This window comes from Mchenga conophoros, linkage group LG8, assembly GCF_057382185.1.
Source record: "Mchenga conophoros isolate Kocher_MC1m ecotype Shallow Benthic linkage group LG8, M_conophoros_male_GT1.1, whole genome shotgun sequence".
NCBI lineage: Eukaryota > Metazoa > Chordata > Actinopteri > Cichliformes > Cichlidae > Mchenga > Mchenga conophoros.
The window spans coordinates 3994151-4017788 of NC_140533.1; the positions used below are offsets into that span (position 1 = coordinate 3994151).

At 40.4% G+C, this 23638-nt stretch overlaps 1 protein-coding gene across 1 annotated transcript in view; it reads left to right on the plus strand.

Moving 5' to 3' along the window:
- The first annotated feature begins 13492 nt into the window (after positions 1-13492).
- The window catches only part of ca10a (carbonic anhydrase 10 (inactive)a), a 324330-nt gene continuing 314184 nt past the window's right edge, over positions 13493-23638 (plus strand). Inside the window, exon 1 of the mRNA XM_085283645.1 lies at positions 13493-14068. Within this exon, the coding sequence (XP_085139771.1) occupies positions 14008-14068 (61 nt within the window). The 5' untranslated portion in view covers positions 13493-14007. The remainder of the gene's footprint in view (positions 14069-23638) is intronic.

Consider the following 23638-nt stretch of genomic DNA (forward strand, 5'->3'; position numbering starts at 1 on the left):
CTAAGATTTTAAAATTATTCACATAATGAAAACCTATACTTTGTTTCAGGCGAGTTTCCCATTCAAATGCATGTAACAGTGAGAAACGCATTGTCTTGGCGAAATAAAGCGTTTTTGAACAACTTCATATAAATCGCTGTAACTTTTGATAGAAGACTCAGACAAACATGTTTATGGCTTTATCTTATAGAACTCAATATCCCTGTGCTGGGCAAACAGGTTTTGCAGCCGTTTGAGCTAAGATTTTAAAATTATTCACATAATGAAAACCTATACTTTGTTTCAGGCGAGTTTCCCATTCAAATGCATGTAACAGTGAGAAACACACTGTCTTGGCGAAATAAAGCGTTTTTGAACAACTTCATATAAATCGCTGTAACTTTTGATAGAAGACTCAGACAAACATGTTTATGGCTTTATCTTATAGAACTCAATATCCCCGTGCTGGGCAAACAGAACAGGTTTTGCAGCCGTTTGAGCTAAGATTTTAAAGTTATTCACATAATGAAAACCTATACTTTGTTTCAGGCGAGTTCCCCATTCAAATGCATGTAACAGTGAGAAACGCACTGTCTTGGCGAAAGAAAGCGTTTTTGTACAACTTCATATAAATCGCTGTAACTTTTGATAGAAGACTCAGACAAACATGTTTATGGCTTTATCTTATAGAACTCAAGGTCTCCGTGCTGGGAAAACAGGTTTTGCAGCTGTTTGAGCTAAGATTTCCAAGTTATTCACATAATGAAAACCTATACTTTGTTTCGGTCGAGTTCCCCATTCAAATGCATGTAACAGTGAGAAACGCACTGTCTTGGCGAAAGAAAGCGTTTTTGTACAACTTCATAGAAATAGCTGTAACTTTTGATAGAAGACTCAGACAAACATGTTTATGGCCTTATATTATAGAACTCAAGGTCTCCGTGCTGGGAAAACAGGTTTTGCAGCTGTTTGAGCTAAGATTTCCAAGTTATTCACATAATGAAAACCTATACTTTGTTTCGGTCGAGTTCCCCATTCAAATGCATGTAACAGTGAGAAACGCACTGTCTTGGCGAAAGAAAGCGTTTTTGTACAACTTCATATGAATAGCTGTAACTTTTGATAGAAGACTCGGATACACATGTTTATGGCTTTATCTTATAGAACTCAAGGTTCCCGTGCTGGGAAAACAGGTTTTGCAGCTGTTTGAGCTAAGATTTCCAAGTTATTCACATAATGAAAACCTATACTTTGTTTCGGTCGAGTTCCCCATTCAAATGCATGTAACAGTGAGAAACGCACTGTCTTGGCGAAAGAAAGCGTTTTTGTACAACTTCATATGAATAGCTGTAACTTTTGATAGAAGACTCGGATACACATGTTTATGGCTTTATCTTATAGAACTCAAGGTTCCCATGCTGGGAAAACAGGTTTTGCAGCTGTTTGAGCTAAGATTTCCAAGTTATTCACATAATGAAAACCTATACTTTGTTTCGGTCGAGTTCCCCATTCAAATGCATGTAACAGTGAGAAACGCACTGTCTTGGCGAAAGAAAGCGTTTTTGTACAACTTCATATGAATAGCTGTAACTTTTGATAGAAGACTCGGATACACATGTTTATGGCTTTATCTTATAGAACTCAAGGTTCCCGTGCTGGGAAAACAGGTTTTGCAGCTGTTTGAGCTAAGATTTCCAAGTTATTCACATAATGAAAACCTATACTTTGTTTCGGTCGAGTTCCCCATTCAAATGCATGTAACAGTGAGAAACGCACTGTCTTGGCGAAAGAAAGCGTTTTTGTACAACTTCATATGAATAGCTGTAACTTTTGATAGAAGACTCGGATACACATGTTTATGGCTTTATCTTATAGAACTCAAGGTTCCCATGCTGGGAAAACAGGTTTTGCAGCTGTTTGAGCTAAGATTTCCAAGTTATTCACATAATGAAAACCTATACTTTGTTTCGGTCGAGTTCCCCATTCAAATGCATGTAACAGTGAGAAACGCACTGTCTTGGCGAAAGAAAGCGTTTTTGTACAACTTCATAGAAATAGCTGTAACTTTTGATAGAAGACTCAGACAAACATGTTTATGGCTTATATTATAGAACTCAAGGTCCCCGTGCTGGGAAAACAGGTTTTGAAGCTGTTTGAGTTAAGATTTCCAAGTTATTCACATAATGAAAACCTATACTTTGTTTCGGTCGAGTTCCCCATTCAAATGCATGTAACAGTGAGAAACGCACTGTCTTGGCGAAAGAAAGCGTTTTTGAACAACTTCATATAAATCGCTGTAACTTTTGATAGAAGACTCAGACAAACATGTTTATGGCTTTATCTTATAGAACTCAATATCCCCGTGCTGGGCAAACAGAACAGGTTTTGCAGCCGTTTGAGCTAAGATTTTAAAATTATTCACATAATGAAAACCTATACGTTGTTTCAGGCGAGTTTCCCATTCAAATGCATGTAACAGTGAGAAACGCATTGTCTTGGCGAAATAAAGCGTTTTTGAACAACTTCATATAAATCGCTGTAACTTTTGATAGAAGACTCAGACAAACATGTTTATGGCTTTATCTTATAGAACTCAATATCCCTGTGCTGGGCAAACAGGTTTTGCAGCCGTTTGAGCTAAGATTTTAAAATTATTCACATAATGAAAACCTATACTTTGTTTCAGGCGAGTTTCCCATTCAAATGCATGTAACAGTGAGAAACACACTGTCTTGGCGAAATAAAGCGTTTTTGAACAACTTCATATAAATCGCTGTAACTTTTGATAGAAGACTCAGACAAACATGTTTATGGCTTTATCTTATAGAACTCAATATCCCCGTGCTGGGCAAACAGAACAGGTTTTGCAGCCGTTTGAGCTAAGATTTTAAAATTATTCACATAATGAAAACCTATACTTTGTTTCAGGCGAGTTTCCCATTCAAATGCATGTAACAGTGAGAAACGCATTGTCTTGGCGAAATAAAGCGTTTTTGAACAACTTCATATAAATCGCTGTAACTTTTGATAGAAGACTCAGACAAACATGTTTATGGCTTTATCTTATAGAACTCAATATCCCTGTGCTGGGCAAACAGGTTTTGCAGCCGTTTGAGCTAAGATTTTAAAATTATTCACATAATGAAAACCTATACTTTGTTTCAGGCGAGTTTCCCATTCAAATGCATGTAACAGTGAGAAACGCACTGTCTTGGCGAAAGAAAGCGTTTTTGTACAACTTCATATAAATCGCTGTAACTTTTGATAGAAGACTCAGACAAACATGTTTATGGCTTTATCTTATAGAACTCAATATCCCCGTGCTGGGCAAACAGAACAGGTTTTGCAGCCGTTTGAGCTAAGATTTTAAAGTTATTCACATAATGAAAACCTATACTTTGTTTCAGGCGAGTTCCCCATTCAAATGCATGTAACAGTGAGAAACGCACTGTCTTGGCGAAAGAAAGCGTTTTTGTACAACTTCATATAAATCGCTGTAACTTTTGATAGAAGACTCAGACAAACATGTTTATGGCTTTATCTTATAGAACTCAAGGTCTCCGTGCTGGGAAAACAGGTTTTGCAGCTGTTTGAGCTAAGATTTCCAAGTTATTCACATAATGAAAACCTATACTTTGTTTCGGTCGAGTTCCCCATTCAAATGCATGTAACAGTGAGAAACGCACTGTCTTGGCGAAAGAAAGCGTTTTTGTACAACTTCATATGAATAGCTGTAACTTTTGATAGAAGACTCGGATACACGTGTTTATGGCTTTATCTTATAGAACTCAAGGTTCCCGTGCTGGGAAAACAGGTTTTGCAGCTGTTTGAGCTAAGATTTCCAAGTTATTCACATAATGAAAACCTATACTTTGTTTCGGTCGAGTTCCCCATTCAAATGCATGTAACAGTGAGAAACGCACTGTCTTGGCGAAAGAAAGCGTTTTTGTACAACTTCATATGAATAGCTGTAACTTTTGATAGAAGACTCGGATACACATGTTTATGGCTTTATCTTATAGAACTCAAGGTTCCCATGCTGGGAAAACAGGTTTTGCAGCTGTTTGAGCTAAGATTTCCAAGTTATTCACATAATGAAAACCTATACTTTGTTTCGGTCGAGTTCCCCATTCAAATGCATGTAACAGTGAGAAACGCACTGTCTTGGCGAAAGAAAGCGTTTTTGTACAACTTCATAGAAATAGCTGTAACTTTTGATAGAAGACTCAGACAAACATCTTTATGGCCTTATATTATAGAACTCAAGGTCTCCGTGCTGGGAAAACAGGTTTTGCAGCTGTTTGAGCTAAGATTTCCAAGTTATTCACATAATGAAAACCTATACTTTGTTTCGGTCGAGTTCCCCATTCAAATGCATGTAACAGTGAGAAACGCACTGTCTTGGCGAAAGAAAGCGTTTTTGTACAACTTCATATGAATAGCTGTAACTTTTGATAGAAGACTCGGATACACATGTTTATGGCTTTATCTTATAGAACTCAAGGTTCCCGTGCTGGGAAAACAGGAACCTTAGCTGTTTGAGCTAAGATTTCCAAGTTATTCACATAATGAAAACCTATACTTTGTTTCGGTCGAGTTCCCCATTCAAATGCATGTAACAGTGAGAAACGCACTGTCTTGGCGAAAGAAAGCGTTTTTGTACAACTTCATAGAAATAGCTGTAACTTTTGATAGAAGACTCAGACAAACATGTTTATGGCTTATATTATAGAACTGAAGGTCCCCGTGCTGGGAAAACAGGTTTTGAAGCTGTTTGAGTTAAGATTTCCAAGTTATTCACATAATGAAAACCTATACTTTGTTTCGGTCGAGTTCCCCATTCAAATGCATGTAACAGTGAGAAACGCACTGTCTTGGCGAAAGAAAGCGTTTTTGTACAACTTCATATGAATAGCTGTAACTTTTGATAGAAGACTCGGATACACATGTTTATGGCTTTATCTTATAGAACTCAAGGTTCCCGTGCTGGGCAAACAGGTTTTGCAGCTGTTTGAGCTAAGATTTCCAAGTTATTCACATAATGAAAACCTATACTTTGTTTCGGGCGAGTTCCCCATTCAAATGCATGTAACAGTGAGAAACGCACTGTCTTGGCGAAAGAAAGCGTTTTTGTACAACTTCATAGAAATAGCTGTAACTTTTGATAGAAGACTCAGACAAACATGTTTATGGCCTTATATTATAGAACTCAAGGTCTCCGTGCTGGGAAAACAGGTTTTCCAGCTGTTTGAGCTAAGATTTCCAAGTTATTCACATAATGAAAACCTATACTTTGTTTCGGGCGAGTTCCCCATTCAAATGCATGTAATCGTCAGAAACGCATTCTGTATGTTTCCATCAAGGTTTATTTTCTTAGAAATCATTGTTTTTCTCCTTTTCTCAACATTTCACAATTCTGAGTCAACAGAAACAGGTATCAGAAATGTCTCTAATGTAGACATGTACAGTGTACTGTAAGTATTAAAAGATCATAAAGGAAAAACTAAGTTTTATGTGAAACTGATTATAATAAAAAATGAGCAGGTGCTTTATAGATTTAAAGAAAGAATCTGAAAACAACACTTTTTTGGTCTAAGTGATCAAAGAACAAACCGTAGCTGCACTAATATTACACATCTCGATTGTTGTGGTGAACAGACATGTTGCTTTTAAAACCACATGCAGTGTGTGACCATGACTGTTCACCGAGACCATCAATGCCACTTCGCTGAAGCATTCTTATCCTTCTTCTTCTTCTTCTTGCCATTAAATTGGAAGCAGAAGCAGCACGAGCTGCTTTGATCTACTGAAAGGAAAAAGCAGAACATCTGAGCTGAAACCAGTCAGCTGAAATCATTAAGACAGGAACAATCATTCAATGCAGTGTATCAGGTGGCTTAGCCTGTTACAACTGTTGATACAAGCTAAATACGGTTAACACACAGTATCAGGGAGCTCCAGTGTGGGAACTAGTGGCTTTAGGTTTGTAGTCATTTAACTGTCATCCATTCATTAATTTAATTCAGGAGGAAGAAATGCCAGGTTGGTGCAGGCTGGTTACATGCATTTGGTCCCATGCTGTCTTTAACTAAATGACTTGGTTCATTTTATGGCTGGGCTGTACGTGGGGTTATATCATGTTATTTGGGCAGGAGTACCTGTCCCCTGTTAGACTTAGAAAGTTTCTCCATAAGTAGAGTTTCTAATTCTTCTAGAACATCTGTGGCTGACAGCTTTTTGGTGGCTCTTTTTACCCCACACTGGTTGTGTGTAAATAGCCCCACTAGTTCTTTTGGGTTGCAGTTAACTGGGGAGGAAGGGGTGGGTATGCCATGACTAGATGAATAACAATTATCTGGGATACATAAATTTCATAATGCATGCATATATCTCTATAAACCTGGCCTGAGGGCTGCCATTTTTTACATTCAGTTATTTCTTTGTTGAATCTAAATAATGAATGTGTTACAATTAAACTGACACTGGTCAGTGTAAATGGCTCATTGGGACACAGAAACCTTTAAATTAAACCCGATCACCTGATATCGAGTGTCAAACAATATCACAGCTGTAAAAGCTGTTTACAGTCAGAATTTTTAAAAACTATGATTGTAAATCATATCAGGTGGCAGGGGAGGACGCTGGACAGACCTGGTGCACCTAAACGCGTAGTGAGGGTGTGCTGGGAACGTCTAGCAGAGGCCCCAGTCCGCGAGATCTTCAGGCCGAGCGGAATGCGGCTCAGGCAGTGGCTGAAGCAAAAACTCGGGCGTGGGAGGAGTTCGGAGAGGCCATGGAAAAAGACTTTCGGACTGCCTCGAAGAGATTCTGGCAAACCGTCAGGCGTCTCAGGAGGGGAAAGCGGTGCTCTACCTGCACTGTGTATAGTGCTGGCGGAGCGCTGCTGACATCGACTGAGAAAATTGTCAGGCGGTGGAAGGAATACTTCGAGGACCTCCTTAATCCCACTGAAACGTCTTCCGAGGAAGAAGCAGAGTCTGGGGATGAGGGGAATGACCCGCCAATTTCCGAGGGCGAGGTCACTGAGGCAGTTAAACAACTCCTTGGTGGCAGAGCCCCTGGTGTTGATGAGGTCCGCCCCGAGTTCCTGAAGGCTCTGGACGTTGTAGGGCTGTCCTGGTTGACACGCCTCTGCAATGTTGCGTGGAGATCAGGGGCAGTACCTGTGGACTGGCAGACCGGGATGGTGGTCCCCATCTTTAAGAAAGGGGACCGGAGGGTGTGTTCCAACTACAGAGGGATCACACTCCTCAGCCTCCCTGGGAAAGTCTATGCCAGGGTGCTGGAAAGGAGAGTTCGTCCGCTAGTCGAACCTCGGATACAGGAGGAACAATGTGGTTTTCGTCCTGGTCGCGGAACACTGGACCAGCTCTTTATCCTCTCGAGGATACTTGAGGGTGCATGGGAGTTTGCCCAACCAGTCTACATGTGTTTTGTGGACTTGGAGAAGGCATTCGACCGTGTCCCTCGGGGTGTCCTGTGGGAGGTGTTGCGGGAGTATGGGGTGTCTGGCCCATTGCTACGGGCCATTCGATCTCTATACAACCGTTGCAAGAGCTTGGTTCGCATTGCCGGCAATAAGTCGGACTCGTTCCCGGTGGGTGATGGGCTCCGCCAGGGCTGCCCTTTGTCTCCAGTTCTGTTCATAATTTTTATGGACAGGATTTCTAGGCGCAGCCAAGTGGCGGAGGGCTTTCGCTTTGGTGGCCTCAGAATCTCATCTCTGATTTTTGCAGATGATGTGGTTCTGTTGGCTTCATCGGGTGAGGGCCTCCAGCTCGGTTCGCAGCCGAGTGTGAAGCAGCGGGAATGAGGATCAGCACCTCCAAATCTGAGGCTATGGTTCTCAGCCGGAAAAGGGTGGAGTGCCCACTCCGGGTCAGGGATGAGTTCCTGCCCCAAGTGGAGGAGTTCAAGTATCTCGGGGTCTTGTTCGCGAGGGAGAAGGGAGCCGGAGATCGACAGACGGATTGGGGCTGCAGCTGCAGTAATGCAGACGCTGCACCGGTCCGTCGTGGTGAAGAGGGAGCTGAGTGTAAAAGCGAAGCTCTCAATTTACCGGTCGATCTACGTCCCTACCCTCACCTATGGCCACGAGCTGTGGGTAGTGACCGAAAGAACGAGATCGCGGATACAAGCGGCAGAAATGAGCTTCCTCCAAAGGGTGGCTGGCCTCTCCCTTAGAGATAGGGTGAGAGGTTCGGCCATCCGGGAGGGGCTCAGAGTAGAGCAGCTGCTGCTCCACATCGAAAGGAGCCAGCTGAGGTGGTTCGGGCATCTGACAAGGATGCCCCCTGAGCGCCTCCTGGGTGAGGTGTTCCAGGCATGTCCCACCGGGAGGAGGCCCCGGGGCAGACCCAGGACACGCTGGAGAGATTATATCTCTCTGCTGGCCTGGGAACTCCTTGGTGTTCCCCCGGATAAGCTGGAGGAGGTGGCTGGGGAGAGGGAGGTCTGGGCCTCTTTGCTTAGGCTGCTGCCCCCGCGACCCGGCCTCGGATAAAGCGGATGAAGATGGATGGATGGATGGATGATTGTAAATAAATTCAAACAAGTAGCTTTTCTCTTTGTGCTGAATATCAACACTGTGATTTCTTAGATTGTAAAGCTTTACTTTAGTGCAACCAGTTGTAGAAGCTGCCACTCCAAATGTCTTTTGATAACAAGAAAAAAATACCTTTTCAGTACACTGCCTGAAGTTCTTCTCCGACATCTTCTGCCATCAGCTTTGTCTGCTGGTTTGAAGACAATAAACCACATAAAAGGTGATTTAGTCACTTTGTCTGCATCATGCAGCTCGAATATGTCGTGTAACGATGTTGAATGGCCGTCGTTATCCCTCTGCTGCGTCAGTAGGATTGTACTGTACAGTACTGTACTGTATCTCATTGATATGTGAGGAATTCTAATGAAACACAATAACAGACTTACATCATTAAAATATAAAGGGCAGGAGATATTTAGATATTTTTATATTTATATTACATTTTATAGCTGACGGATATTACTAAATAGAATTTACTAAATAGCTGGATGAACATGAAACATATGTCTATAATAACAAATGACCATGAGAGCCAGTAGAATTAATTCAACTGGACACTCGAAAGACGTCCTTAAATGCTCTTTAAGTGGCAGAACAGATGAACAAACAGTTAATCGCTTACTTGAGATGAAATCTGCTCAGCTACTTTGAAAACAGCTTCTAACTGGTTCCTCCTTTAACAGGATGACTGCTCAGGGGTAAGGCCATCATGTAGTCCAGCAACCTTTATGGTTCTGCTTTGATTCACCAGGAACTATTAGGGAAACCTTCCAGCGCCTCCTGTGAAAGACACAGGCATAAACACAAACATTTATTAACATGTTCCACAGTCTTCCAGTTTGATTTTCTCATCCTGTGGACAACAACGTACATGGATGCAGGTTTATTGTTAACTTTTGTAAGGTTTATTTAATGAACATATCCAGCTGCAGCTCCACTGTGATCCTGAACTGGATAAGCAATTAAGAAAAAGTGTCAATAAATGGACATACATCAACTTACTAAATTTATCCAAACAGACTGGACCAATAATGATTCACTGAGTTAGAGACTTTAACAGACTCTTCTATGTAAGAATGTCTCGTGCTGATATACCTGCAAACTTGACAACAAAGGTTTTTCAGACTGCAATGTAGCTGTCCTCTATGTCAGCTAACACATTTACATTCATGTCACATTTATTTCTGCTTTCCCATTTTATAATTATTACTTACATTTTGATTAGATACCTTGGGTTTTAAGGCTGCCAGTTTATCGCAGGGCTAACACAATATGTGTAACAAAAAAATCCACTTAATACCTTATCTTTAAAGATAACATTTTTCTCAGCTTTAGTGACCTGTCTTCTTTGTACGACTTGCCCTCGTATCATTTGTTCCTCATTTTTCAAATAAGGCACTGTGCATCTTCGATCTTGCCACTTTCCAAGTCAGCCCCCCAAGTCTTGGTGGGAAGACTTATTTCAGTTGAACCCTCACAGTACCTACAGTATTTATAGGTAACTAAAAGACTGGGCTTCTTGACTATTATTTGGAAGTCTATGCAAAAAGTACATGGAGCATGCTATCGTTTCTTTTTCACCAAACTCCCTGCCGGTGGCTGATGCCCTCGTCCCCTGTGTTCAGGTATGTACTGGCTCACTCACGGGGGCTGCCTGGCACCTGTGGCTCGGTCGGGCACATTCCGGGGAGTGGGGGATCCTCAGTCTTGTAGGCCCAGGGCTCTGTCCAATCTGGCGCAGCTGACTATTTATTTTTTAGCTGTAGATGGTTTATCTTCTGCCTCTGATGAGACGGAACAAATCAGATCAGAATTTGCTTTGTCTAACTTTTTAACAAAGAAAAATGCTTTGTCAAAAGGTATGTGCCTTTGACAATGTCTCCATCTAGTGGTGAAATTTCTAAACTGCATCCACGGTTACACAAACAGAAGAGGCCAAAAATGTGCCTGATATTTTGGCCATTACTAAGCTTTCACTGTTTAAGGAGAACCTTTTGACCTTTGAGACTTGTAGTTATATTCTGAGCCTGCACAGATAATGAGGAGCAAAGAGAGAAATATATTTGCATTCATCATCAGTTGTTCAGTTGTTTTCAGTTACAGTTTTTCTCAATCAATTTGATGACAAAAAGTAGAAAAAAGAATTAAATGAAAAGAAAAGAAAAACGTAAACAGTCATTGTGAGTTGTTGTTGTTGTGCCATTGTTTGTCACACACTGGACTGTGGCTGTGGTCTGTGGCTGTTAGGATGCCTGGGTCGTCGACCCAGGGTTTTTGAGTTTTTGATATTATTTATACTTCCTAGTTTTTGGTTTCTTTGAGTTCCGTCTTATGGCTTATGTCTCTGTCGTCTTTAGTTGCTCTGTCTCCCCTATCACCTGCATCCCCTTGTCTAGTTCGCGTCTATGTGTATCTTAAGTTCCTATATCCCAGTGTTCAGTCAGTGTTTGTGTCTGCCCTGTTCCCACGTCTCTGTGCCCTTTGTAGTGCCTGCATGTGAGTCTGTGTCTTTGTTCAGTCTGTGTTATGTGTTTCCTGTTTTACTTTGAAGGTCTCTGTCTTTTCTCAGTGTGTTCAGTTTATGCTTCTTTGGTCTCGTCAGTTCTGATTTGCCCCAGCTGTGTTTCCCTCCTGTTACCCATTCCCTGATTGCTCCCTCTGTGTATTTAAGCCCTGTGTTTCTCTGTGTCCGTGTCGCGATCTACCGGTTTCCTAGCTGTGTGTTCTGTCATTCCTCCAGTTTAAGTTTGTTTTGAGTTTTTTTCCCAGTTATGTTATATTTTTGAGTACCAAAGTAAAGCCTTTTTGAGTTCACGTCTGTCTCCGGAGTCTGCACCTTGGGTCCTATTCCTGCCTGCACACAGCCACACCTAACAGTGGCAAATTTTACTCTTCACCATAGCATTTGGTCTCTGGCAGTTAGCTTTGTCACAAACATAAAGGATCTAGGGGTGCCTGCGGGCAAAATCTGTTTTAAAAACGTAAGTCATTACATTATCCTTTAAACACAGTGGGTTTATTGAAACACAAAGAATTCCAACACAGCATAGCTGCAACCATGTGGCATGTTATCTGCCTACAGAAAATAGCCAAATCTTACAGACAATGGTGGATGTCAGCCAGAGGGAATGTATCCACCCAACAGTCCAAAAAACAATTTTACTTTTGATCTGTTCCGGGGTTGCTTCTTGAGGTCATATGTAAAAACAGAGAGAACACATTAAAATGTCATGTCAATACATACAGTCTCTTTGTGCAGATTATAGAGGGACTTCACAAGCACCATGTCTGACACAAGCACCACAAAACACCAAACAAATTTTCCAAGTCCCACCCCCCAGCCCCTCTACATCACAGCTGAGAGGCTCAAATGTCTTAAAATCAAAACATATGTGATAGAAAATTATCAATGTGCTAAAACAGAATTTTTCTCTTTTTCCTACTTACAAAGCATTTTATTCTTAATCTAAGAGAAATCAAAATATAAATCTGATCAATATATAAACAACAAATGCAAAAGTGTTTGAGTAGTAGAAATGGCTGTTCTAATTTCTGAGTTCTGTGTGTTAGTGTTTTCTGTGTGTGCACATGATCCAGCTTCAGGCTGTGTCAACAGCTCATCATACACATAATCCTGAATCAAAAAAAACCAAAACATTACGGCTTTGCCGCTCCCAGTGTTTTCTTTTGCGTGGAAACTGGGTCCAAATGGGTCTTTGGGTCTTAAAGGTTGCTGACCCCTGATCTAGGGGGTCTAGATGTATGCCTGAAGTGCACTGCCATGTAAATAATTTGCATTTACTGAATACGTACGGAGTACCACTGTTCAAAAGGGTTTTTTTTGTTTTTTTTTTGTTTTTTTTTTTCACTGTTCAAAAGTTGAATAAAGAAACAAACTAATTTTTGCCTTTTCTATTTTTTTATTAAAACCACTTTATAGAACATCACATCAGTTATAATGCAGAATCCATGTCATTTATAGTTTACAAATGACAAAATGTTTATACAAAATCATGACAGCGTTTACATGATATCACCCACTACTAACACTACTTAATTTACTGTATCTTTTGAAAAATTACCGCTATTTATACAGTACAAGACTTAAGAATATTTAACAAGAGCAAGTTTCATTTTGCCCTGGTTTTACTACCACACTGTTCACCAAAACGCAGCAAACCTTCACCATCTTATCCAGAAGGGTCACCTCTTCACCCTCACATGAAAGAAGTAATCTGATTAGCATGGTGGTATGTTCGAAGCAGGGATTTCGGAGTGCCCCTTGTGTAGAGCGGAAACCCAGTCACGATGTGTTTCATCCATTTCATAGGCTGGTTTGCCTGCAATAATGCCAAATAATTAGCAACTCTATACATAGAACGTAGTTCTGCAAAATCACTCATTAGGATGTTTGTTCTAATTTGCTATGACCTCAGAGTGCATCGAAAATGAAACAAATAGGCTATAAAGAGTGATATGAACTCCCACACAGTCATTTATTTCACTGGTATGCCCATAAATTTCTGTGTCTTTGGAAAGCAGAGTTGAACATATTCACGTGTAACGTTATTGGAAATTATCGGATTATGAGTAAATCAAAAAATAACTACAAGAGCAACGCACAGAGGAAAAAAGCTTATGGTAGGAATTAAATCTAGGTCAGCTGTTAACAAATTACTTATTACTTACAAATTACTTAATTATCATGTATATGTTATAAATTTGCACTAATTATGCTGGAATGCTGTCATCGTAAACTTACGGGTGCCTGTTTTATAGAAATGTATTTTGTCCTCACATTTTCAGATTTCCAACACCTTGATTAAGTTCTGTGTGCATGCATGAAAATGCACAAGCGCCGATAAGCGAGTACTTTTATTTTGTGAACTGTTGCCGGAAGTCTTGATGTTATTGAGTTAAACTTGGCACTGGTCCCTTGCGGTGACGGGGAGAAGTCTCGATCGGAAGCTCAGCACCTGGCGATGCGAGTTCACAGAGTTGTGAGGCGTCTCCAGGTGTTACACGGATCCCACCGCTGTCCCACCAGTCATTAACGCAGGCTTTCCCCCTGTATTTTACGCCCGATACACAGAATTTCCTGAAGCGATCATATGCGATTTTACGTGGTAATAAGGGGATGTCCGCTGTGTGAAACAGCACCGGATGGATGGAAGGATGTGGCCGTTCCATGGCGCACTGGAGTAATAATACAGTGAACTGACGAAGGATCGCTACAGTTTGGCTTTTCTCTTTCTTTTTACCCATCTTTGGAATCTGGTGGGAACGTGCAGTGTTTATTCCTAAGGCTTTAATCGCCTGTTATGTGCGTGGCAAGGAAAATACCCAGTGGAAGAGGTACAGCAGGATCCGACGTAAAGGCACAGAGCATCTGAAAAAGCTTCGTTTTCTGATTTGTTTGTTTTTTATGCTGGTGCGTAATGTACGTGGAATGAAGACAGAGAATGGATATAATTTGGGAGATACTGATCATTCTTCAAGCTAATTTTATTGTTTGTATATCAGGTGAGTTGTGGGTATATTTAAAAAAAAACAATTCATCAATGAATTATCTGGAACTTTTTTTCTGAAATTCTGTCTGATATGGGTGAGATTTGGTTTATCAAACTAGTGTGCAGGAAATGGTCAGGTGGAGGGGGACGCATCAGAATGCACTCTAGTTTGTGCGCCTGGCGAGAATCATTCTCGTTGTTTCTCTCTTTGCTCACCTATACATACCTCTTCGCGTGTATGTGACCTTTTATGTGGGACTCAAAAACAGAGAAGGTATCGCCTCCAGCAACTGATGCGCAGTCTTTTGACACACGCATAACAGCGAGATTGACTTTTTTTTTTCTTTTTTCATTTTGGTCACTCGATGGATGCATTGCAGAAGAACTCCCACAGTCTCTCCTCACCGGTCCTTTCCAGTTTTTGTGAAGTCTCTAGGCTCCAGAAACAGTTCACTTAGAGTTATTGTCACATAAAGCTGTTATGCGCACCGCTGAGTGCGCTGCAGTCTACGATATGAGGAGCAGATTTGGGGCTGTAGGTCATGCAGCAGATGTACCTAAGCTTTCGGCGCTTGCCGATGGAGCGAAGCTTTTACTCTAGCTCATGTTTCAAGCAAATACAGGAGTTCAACGCCCATTTCTATACTCCGTACCTAATAGAGCACGTTTCTTCTTTTATCGATATGTTAAAAGCACTTTGATAATTAAAAAGAAAGAATTGTGGCCCTTTTTGTCTTTAAAATTCTAAATTTGTCCGAATTTACCCGTAAGATTTTAGAACAAGACAGATATTTGCAGACCAAAAAACCGATGCGCATCAAACAAGCGAAGCTTCATTTTAAACACGTATCCGCGCCTCGATGATAAACAGCAGGGACACGATTTGGTTATCTTTACTGCTCTGCCTTTATTTATTTATTTTTTATCCGTCTTTCGAAATGACGCAAACCTGAGAATTCACAACGAAGATGTGCGTAAATCCTCCGTGTTCACGCATTATGCACGCTAAGCTCTTATCTCATTTTTGTACCTACACGATGTCAGGGAGGGAAAAGGATTTATATTCCAGTCAACCTACTATATAGTGTCCTAGCTTCCCTCCCTCACTCCTTCCCTACCTTCCGGTAGTGACTGTTTTAAAATGGTTGTAATTAAAAGCTTAGTACGGACAACGCTGTTCTTTTTCAACACTATTAAACAAACTTGAATAAGAAGGTAGAGGATTAACTTGCTGTCAGCCCCAGTAAGAAAAATGTGCTTTTCAGAAACACAATCAGCTAAGAGGTGTGGAATTTAAAATACAGCTGAGATTTACTGCAGCTGTCAAACACCATCATTCAACACATACATTAGTGTTTAGTGTTTAATCTCAGTTGTTCTAACCCTAGCATCTGGTATAATAGTCATCTATCCACCCCCAAGCATCAGTCACCCATGGGCAGTGTTTTCTGTGCTAAATCTAGTTAGTCAATTATGGCCTTTTAAAATATGTCCCTTTATGAAGTTTATGAACCAAAACTTGGTTGAAAATGAATAGATTAAATGCTGGTTCTTCAGATGAACGACATCTGAAAAGATTATGTTTCTTTCTCAATCTACGTTATAGTGATCTTATTTGTACAAGTCTCTGCACAGTCAGTGCTTATTGTTCCCACATACTTGTGAAACCCAGTGATACAGAAGAAGACCCTAGGTTTAAATCTGCTAGTGTTCTGATGAGGTCATAATGGATAAATGTTTTGCTTACCCCCCTCTTTACCAATTTAATCTTCTAGGACCTGAAGTCCACATATGTGGACATCACATTTTGGGTTATTTCGACCAAAATACTCAATTTTGCTCTACATGGGCCTGATATCCACTTACAAGGGCATTATACTGCTACTGTTCTATCAAAATGTTAAACAAATATCCTCATATGTGGCTCTTATTTTTCTTAAAAACAAAAATAAGGTAAAAAAAACAAACAAAACAAACTCTGGTAATTCTTTGCTTTTACATTCATCGGGCCCCAATATACCCAAATGTCAAAGAGAAATTAAAAATGCATGTCGTGGAAGAGTTTGGGTCTTAGGAGGTTAAATACGTCCAATTTGCAGCCAATCACAGAGTCAGCCATCCTGATCTTTTTTTTCTTCCTGTCTATTGTTGTCACCAGGTCTGGTGCTGCTCTCCCAGCAGACCACAACAAAGCAAATGGACTGGTTTTTATACAGCACTTTTCTACTTTACTTGAGCACTCAAAGGGATTTATGCCTCATTCACACATTCATGCAAGCACTTTATTCTATTCTTAAGGGCTTTCTATCTAACATTCTCTCTCCAATGGATGCATTGGAGAACAACTTGGGATTAGTAACTTGCCCAAGGATATTTGACAAGCAGAGTGGAGCAGGCAGGGATCAAACCACAAACCTTCCAATTGGTTGATGACCTGTTCTGCCTCCTTGGCAAAAACACAAAGATACAATATTATAACACAAGTGGAACAAACCCTGTGAACTTATTGAGGCAGGTAACTTCAGTTAGAGAGTGTCATACAGACTTACATGTATGCCTCTCTTCATATCATATACTAAACACACCCTCACTGTTTAGCAGTTTAGCAAATATCCCATCTCTCCCTCTGATGTGTCAGTGCTTCTGCTGCCTTGCCATCATTGCCTGCTGTTTCAACATTTCCATCACCGCAGCATACACCTGCAGTCTCTGGGGGATGTTTAGTCGTCACTCCCCTACTTCTGTGGTTACCATATTTATTGGAAGTGACGATCATCAAGACTGGATGCCAGGTTATGTTTTCCAGTGCTGATACGAAGCAATAACTTCAAGGAAGAGCTATCAGATAGTAATATCTGTTCCAAATTTGTTCCAGTTATTCTAAAACCAAATGAGATGTCTTATGTCAATTCAACGACATTTTTCAACACAGTTAATTGAAACATATTTATACATGACATTCCTAAACACAGCATGAATAGCAATAACATTACTAGCTGCAAACCTGTCCATTTTGGAAGTTTGAGTAAAATGCAGTATTCATCTTTATATATCACTCAAGGTTTTAATTTCTTTGATTTATTTCAACTCCAACATAAATGTGTTGTGTAAATTGGCTCTAAAAGAGCTATTTTGACATCATTTTTACACATATGTCATTTGTGAACCATTCATTTTGCTTGTGCATGCAATTTACAACATCCTCAGCACCACAGAGATCATTCCTGGTGATGTGACCTAAATGTCTCAGGCTATTCACAACATGTAGTTGTACTTTTGCCAAATAAGATGAGGGAAAATTAATCCACTCTAAACATGTTTAGATGTTCAGATTTTCAGTTTTGATCATCTTTTAGTATTTCTTATCCAGTTCAGTTTTTAAAAGTCAGTAGCTGCAAAGGAAATGAGTAAGTGGAACCTAGGCAGAGATTGACTTGGGTCTCTGTAACAGTGAATCCAAGGACATGTTAATATTCTCTTTACTCCTGAGGCTTGGTGTGGGCATGTACACATTCAGCTGCTCAGTTAAACACTGGCATGCGCGCTAACCTTTAGACTTCTGTGTCATCATGTGTACTTGTTGCCTGAGTCACATTTGACAGTGAAAATCTTTGCTTGATGGTGCTTGGGATTCTATAATGTCTCAGCAGTTTCCTTTCAGTGACATTTATTCTTTAACAAATATCTGATGGATTGGAATACATTTATTAGCCAAATGTAGATACACACACATGAATGTGGACTGTGATAAGCAAAACTTCAAAGGCAGCCTATCATGCACAGTTGAGCCTGGATTGTGGACACAAAAGTCTCGTAATTGACAAGGCTTTAATCTATGCTGTAATCAAGATGCAAAGTTTGGTGTCGCTAAGATGGCAGTGAACATGAGGCTGACTCACTTGGTGCTGTGACAGAACCCCTAGGTTAATTTATGAAGTGGAGGATCATTGGAAATCAAGGATACTCATAGTAGGGCTGTTTCAATCCACCAGTACATTATAAAGAATTTGCAACACATCAATCACAATCTGATTTAAGTTGCACCACATCTACAAGCTATTTTCAGCTTTTCTCTTATTCACTGGGGGTCACCACAGCACGTAGCTCAAGCATCACTGGCTACCATTATAATTCTGATAAGAATATTGTTTCAAAAATTTAGTAAACAACTTTGTTAGTACATTTTCAGCCCCATTTTTCTTTTGAGAATAGATGTTAGTAGGTGGTGACCTTTACAAACTAGCTATTAGTTACTCTTTTGGACATTATACCCATGAATTTACTTTTTTGTGATTTCTAAATATCTTTATGGATATGCACTGTGTTGGAACAAGGCATCGAAGAAGATAACAGTGGTTGAATCTGCTGTGATGAAATCTATTCCCACTGCTGTGTAATACATTATTGTAAATTTAAATGTTATTAGGAAATGATCAGACAAAGTGGGTTTTCAGAAAACACTGTTAAATGGTGTGAGTGTGATTAAAATGGTGGATGGGTTCTTTTGCACTTTGAGAGAAGTCAACTGAGTCTAGTAATAGATTCAATGTTGTACTGATGCTGTTATTTTTATTATCTACATGGATGTTAAAATCACCAACAGCAATTATTTTATCTTAGGCAGAGCACTAAATCAGATAAAAAGTCAGAGTAAGGCCCAGGTGGACAATAGAGAACAACAAATAAAACTTTTTTTGAGTTTTCCAGCTAGGGTGGACAGGGCTAAGCTTCAGGTTTTCAAGTGAACTACAATTCTGCCTAGGTCTTTGGTTGATTAACAAGCTGGAGTGGGAGATTTCTGCCACACATCCCCTCTGGCCTGTGTTTCAAGGATTCTGTCAATTTGTAATACTCAGAGGTGTTGATTCATTTAAACTAACATAATCATTATGGTGTAACAAGGTTTTTCTTTCAGGCAGAGTAAATCAATTTGTTGATCAGTTATTCATTTATGTACTAACAGGGACTTATGCTGGGCAGACACTGTGCGATTTTTTCAGTCGCGCGATTCAGCTCCTGCTCAAACTGTACGGTTGACTCGCAGGGGTTAGAAGTTCGTAGGTCACGATGCAGGGTCTCACACTATATGGCCCGATGCTCTGATGCGACCTGAGTGCTCACACTGTGCGTCCATAAAAAGAAGAGAGAAGTTGCAAAGAGGAATGTAAGACTGCTTCCTTGTCCCAACTCTGGAAAGTCATATTTTGGAGGGTTAATAAATTTGGGCAGATTTCTAGAAATGAGAGCTGCTCCATCAAAAATGGGGTAGGGGTCTCTCCTGACAAAATCAGGTTTCCTCTAGAACAGGGTTGTCAAACTCAAATACACAGTGGGCCAAAATTCAAATCTGGAACAAAGTCGCGGGCTAACATTAATATTTATTGAAAAAAAAAATCTTCCTCCAGATATGAGAATGAATCTTTTCTTATGGACTTGAACACGTTTTGCTGAAAAACTGAATATGGAACAAGCAAAGCTTTATACTAAACAATATATATATTAGCTGTATAATACCAGTAGGCCAGCTCTAATAGTCATTTGGTATGGCTTCGCGGGCCAAATATAATTAGGCTGCGGTCCAAATTTGGCCTGCGGGCCAGAGTTTGACACCTATGCTCTAGAAGGTTACCCAAATTTCTATAAAACCCATATTGTTTTTTGGACACCACTCAGATAGCCAGCAATTTAAGGAGAACATGTGGCTAAACATGTCACTCCTGGTCTGATTGGGGAGGGGACCAGAGAAAACTACAGAGTCCGACATTGTTTTGGCAAAGTTGCACACCGATTCAATATTGATTTTAGTGACCTCCGAATGGCGTAACTGGGTGTCATTACTGCCGACGTGAATTATGATCTTACTGAATTTACGTTTACCCTTAGCCAGCAGTTTTAAATTTCCTTCAATGTCGCCTGCTCTGGCCCCTGGAAGACAATTGACTATGGTTGCCGGTGTCTCTAGCTTCACATGTCTGAGAACAGAATCACCAATTACCAGAGTTTGACCCCGAGTGGGGAAAAACGGTTAGACACATTTGTATTACCGTAATGACGACAACATCAACGGCGCGCACAGTGTCGCTGCTTTCAGGAACCATTGCAAAGAAAAGCGTCTGGACTTCTTTAAGTTGCTTGAAGGGTTAATTTTCAAGCAACTTAAAGAAGTCCAGACGCTTTTCTTTGCAAGCTCCTTTGACTACGATGACCTGGATGACTGAGAACCTTCACAGACATTTCAGGAACCATTGGAATTTTTAAGGTTGCGCGAACCATTGAATACTTACGGTAACCGCAAGGGTGTATGCTTGGTGGAACACTCCATATCCCACAATTCATAGCACGCCTCTACCGAGTGAAACAATGGCGGCCACCATTTCGTTTTATATGTATTTTATTAGTGTTTCTAGGTCACAAAATAAACTTTTAAGATATTTTCAGGCGAGAATGTAGGTGTGTAAACTTCAAATATCTGCTCGTTTTATCAAGGCATCCCATATTAGCAAGTTCTCTTATGTGTTGCTGCTAGCCGGCTAGCTACCTAGCACCGCTAGCGACCCTTTGCTAAAAAGCACCCGGGCTGGGCTTTCAGTGATGCGTCTCTAACTCCTTTCACCCCCGATCGCTCGCAAACAGTCTTTGTCTTAGCTGGACTTATTTTTCGTTTATATGGTGCTGGTCGATGTGGAAAAAATAACTGAGTTGTTTAGTGGTGGCTAACGCGGAGCTACAACAGAGGGCAGCTATTCACCCGTGTATGACAGAAAGGTCATGCGGGGAAAGAGACATATAAGGCGGCCGCCGATCAACCGGTGGTGGCTAACGCGGAGCTCAATCGTGGATCAGGGAAACCGAAGGCAGGAGAAGCAGGCGGCTGCCGGTCGGAGCGTGAGGTGAACTGAATTTCAGGTAAGAAGTTATGAACTGCACTCTATTTGCGTCAGATATAAACCGAGTTTAGGTGTAGTTTATTTTCGTTGTGGTGACTTTTTACAATAACTCATACTGCGTGCTAGCTAGCACGACAGAGTTTCTATACAGCTGTGTGCGCCCTAAGTTACTGATGTTGAACTTTATGACAGCCTGGCCTGTCATTCACTCGCCTGTTGAAACTTCAGTCATGAAACTGATCAATGATCGGCTTTTCTCTCTTGTTTGTTTATTGCACTAAACAAGAGCAGCACGTTTAAGCTTGATCAGCTGTTGTTAGAATTCATTTGATTTTAATTTCTAGTATCAGCTGATGTTTGCTGGAGCCACAGTTGAAAAAACGGCTGGTCCAAACCATGAGATGTCCTTACTGAATCATCAGAGCTGAACTGGTGATGGAGAAACAGGTTTATCTTTTAGGTGACATGAATGAGTTGAAGGGAAGTTATGAACTGTTTCTGAGAGACAAATAACACCAATATCCTTTTTTGTGTAGCTGACAGCTGGTAACTGTGCAGCCGCGGATCTAGCAAAGCTTTTGCCAGGGGGCCAGGTAGGGCATTAACAGGGAAAGGGGGACACAAAGATATACTTTTCTTTACTCTCATATAAAATATTTAGCTTTTATTAAATAGTTATCTGAATCTTACAACCAAAGTTTGTATAATAATACACAAGATTGGCTGTAGACCATTGTTAATCAGTCAGAACACTGTGTAAAAATAACAAAAAACAAAAAGTGAATGCAAAAGAGCATAAATATTTATTTTACGTGTTTGATGTGTGTGGCAGGGTGTGGTCTGCAGTGCCGCTGCAGGGGAGGTGGACCCACGGGTGTAAAGTCTGTGCTCTCTCAGCTGTTTTTTGGGTGTGTGTTGGGCTGTGAGTTGAAAAGCTACAGCCGGCTGTGTGGGTACACCAACCATGTGTGAAAAGTGGTCCATAACGTAATGCTTCAAAGCGTGTTCATGCAAACATTGTCGGGTCTGCCGTGGTACAATGGGACTTCTGCTCATGAACCTCTGTGCACAGCGTCTGCAAATCAGGGCTGTACGAAGTCACCTCATCTTTACACAAAACTGTAAGCTGTCATCTGTGAGGCGCGAGCGGTGTTTGTTTTTACCATAGTTCATGGTGGACAATGGGTGCTCTGTTTGGTTTTGCTCTCTGTAGCAAACTACACTGATTAGCAGCGGCAGAGGCACACTTAAAATTTCTTCTGAAATTTTCGCTCTCTAGTTTGTATTTAAAGTTTTGAGGGATAAGCCTCTTAAATTTCTCCAAGTAGAAATATATGTAAAAAAACAAAACAAAAACGATTTTCAATTTTTTTGTACTTTATTGCACTTTTTTTTGCAATTAATGCCGTTACTATAGACTTAATGCATACATATTATTAAAATATGGGCTATAACAGTTGTATTGATGTATAGCAACTTGAAATGCTCCCAAAAATGGCACTACAGCATATAAAAATATAAAGTAAGCTCTGGCGGACTTGGTTCTATGGTAGGTCTTAAAGGGTTAAGCGGGTCAGTAGTCTGAGTTTTGAACAACCTGTAGACGAGCTAGCCCTTTCTTGTTTAGACAGGTAAATAGACTATTACAATAGTTGAGTCTTGTAGAGAATAAAGCATGAATTATCATCTTAAGTTCACTTATTGACACCATACATCTAAGTTTTTAGATGTTTCCCAAATCCAAAAAGCTAATTCTTACCATTAGAGCTGGGCGATATAAGATTTTTTCATATCACGATATGTTTTTTTCATTTCAGGCGATAACGATATCTATCACGATATAAGCCAAATAACTATATTTGTAAGATTTAAATGTGCCGTTGCTCACAAGTAAAATGTGAAATAATCAGCAGCTTGTTTTGATTTAAATATTTATTTCCCATAATAAGTTCAACAGGGTAGATGTACTTAAGGAACATGAGACTTTTTCAGATAAATAAAGGCAAATATTGCAAACTACACAAAAGGCAGCCGCTAAAGCGTTTAAGTTTCAAAATAGAACAAACGAAACAGACTAAATTGTCAATTCCACTTAGAAACAAAATATTAATTCTAAAAATAAATCTTAGTTTGTTTTACAGAAGAACAGACAAAACTGACTAACTTTTGTCAATATCAAATAAACTGAGAACTAAAAGGAAATTCTCAATCTCTCCTTGTTGTATAGCTGAGCTTTTCAAACAGTTTTAACAGTTACTTTAGTCTGACGAAAGCCGAATGACGAATTAGCGCTTCCAGTCAGAGACTGAGGCTACGTTCACACGTACACGGGTATTTTTGAAAACGGAGATTTTCCGTTTTAAAAAAATAATCCCGTCCACACATAAAGGCAGAAATGAAGGAAAACGCTGCTATGAACATGCCAAAGCAGCAGGTGGAGCTAGATTCCTAACCGTGCAGAAATGTTGGCCAATCAGAAGTCTAGAAGCCTCGGTGGGAAAAAGTAAACAAAGCTGGGGCATAGAAGCAGAACCGAGTCGTATGTGTGGAGGGACAGTAACTGTGTGTATATGTAAGCATTTAAACACTGCAGAGAGTAGAATTAACAGTAACAGTATTGTAGAAATTCATTTCACCGAAACAATAACGTGGCGCACAGTGTGACGTCAAAAAATGCGCACACCTTTGACGCTGCG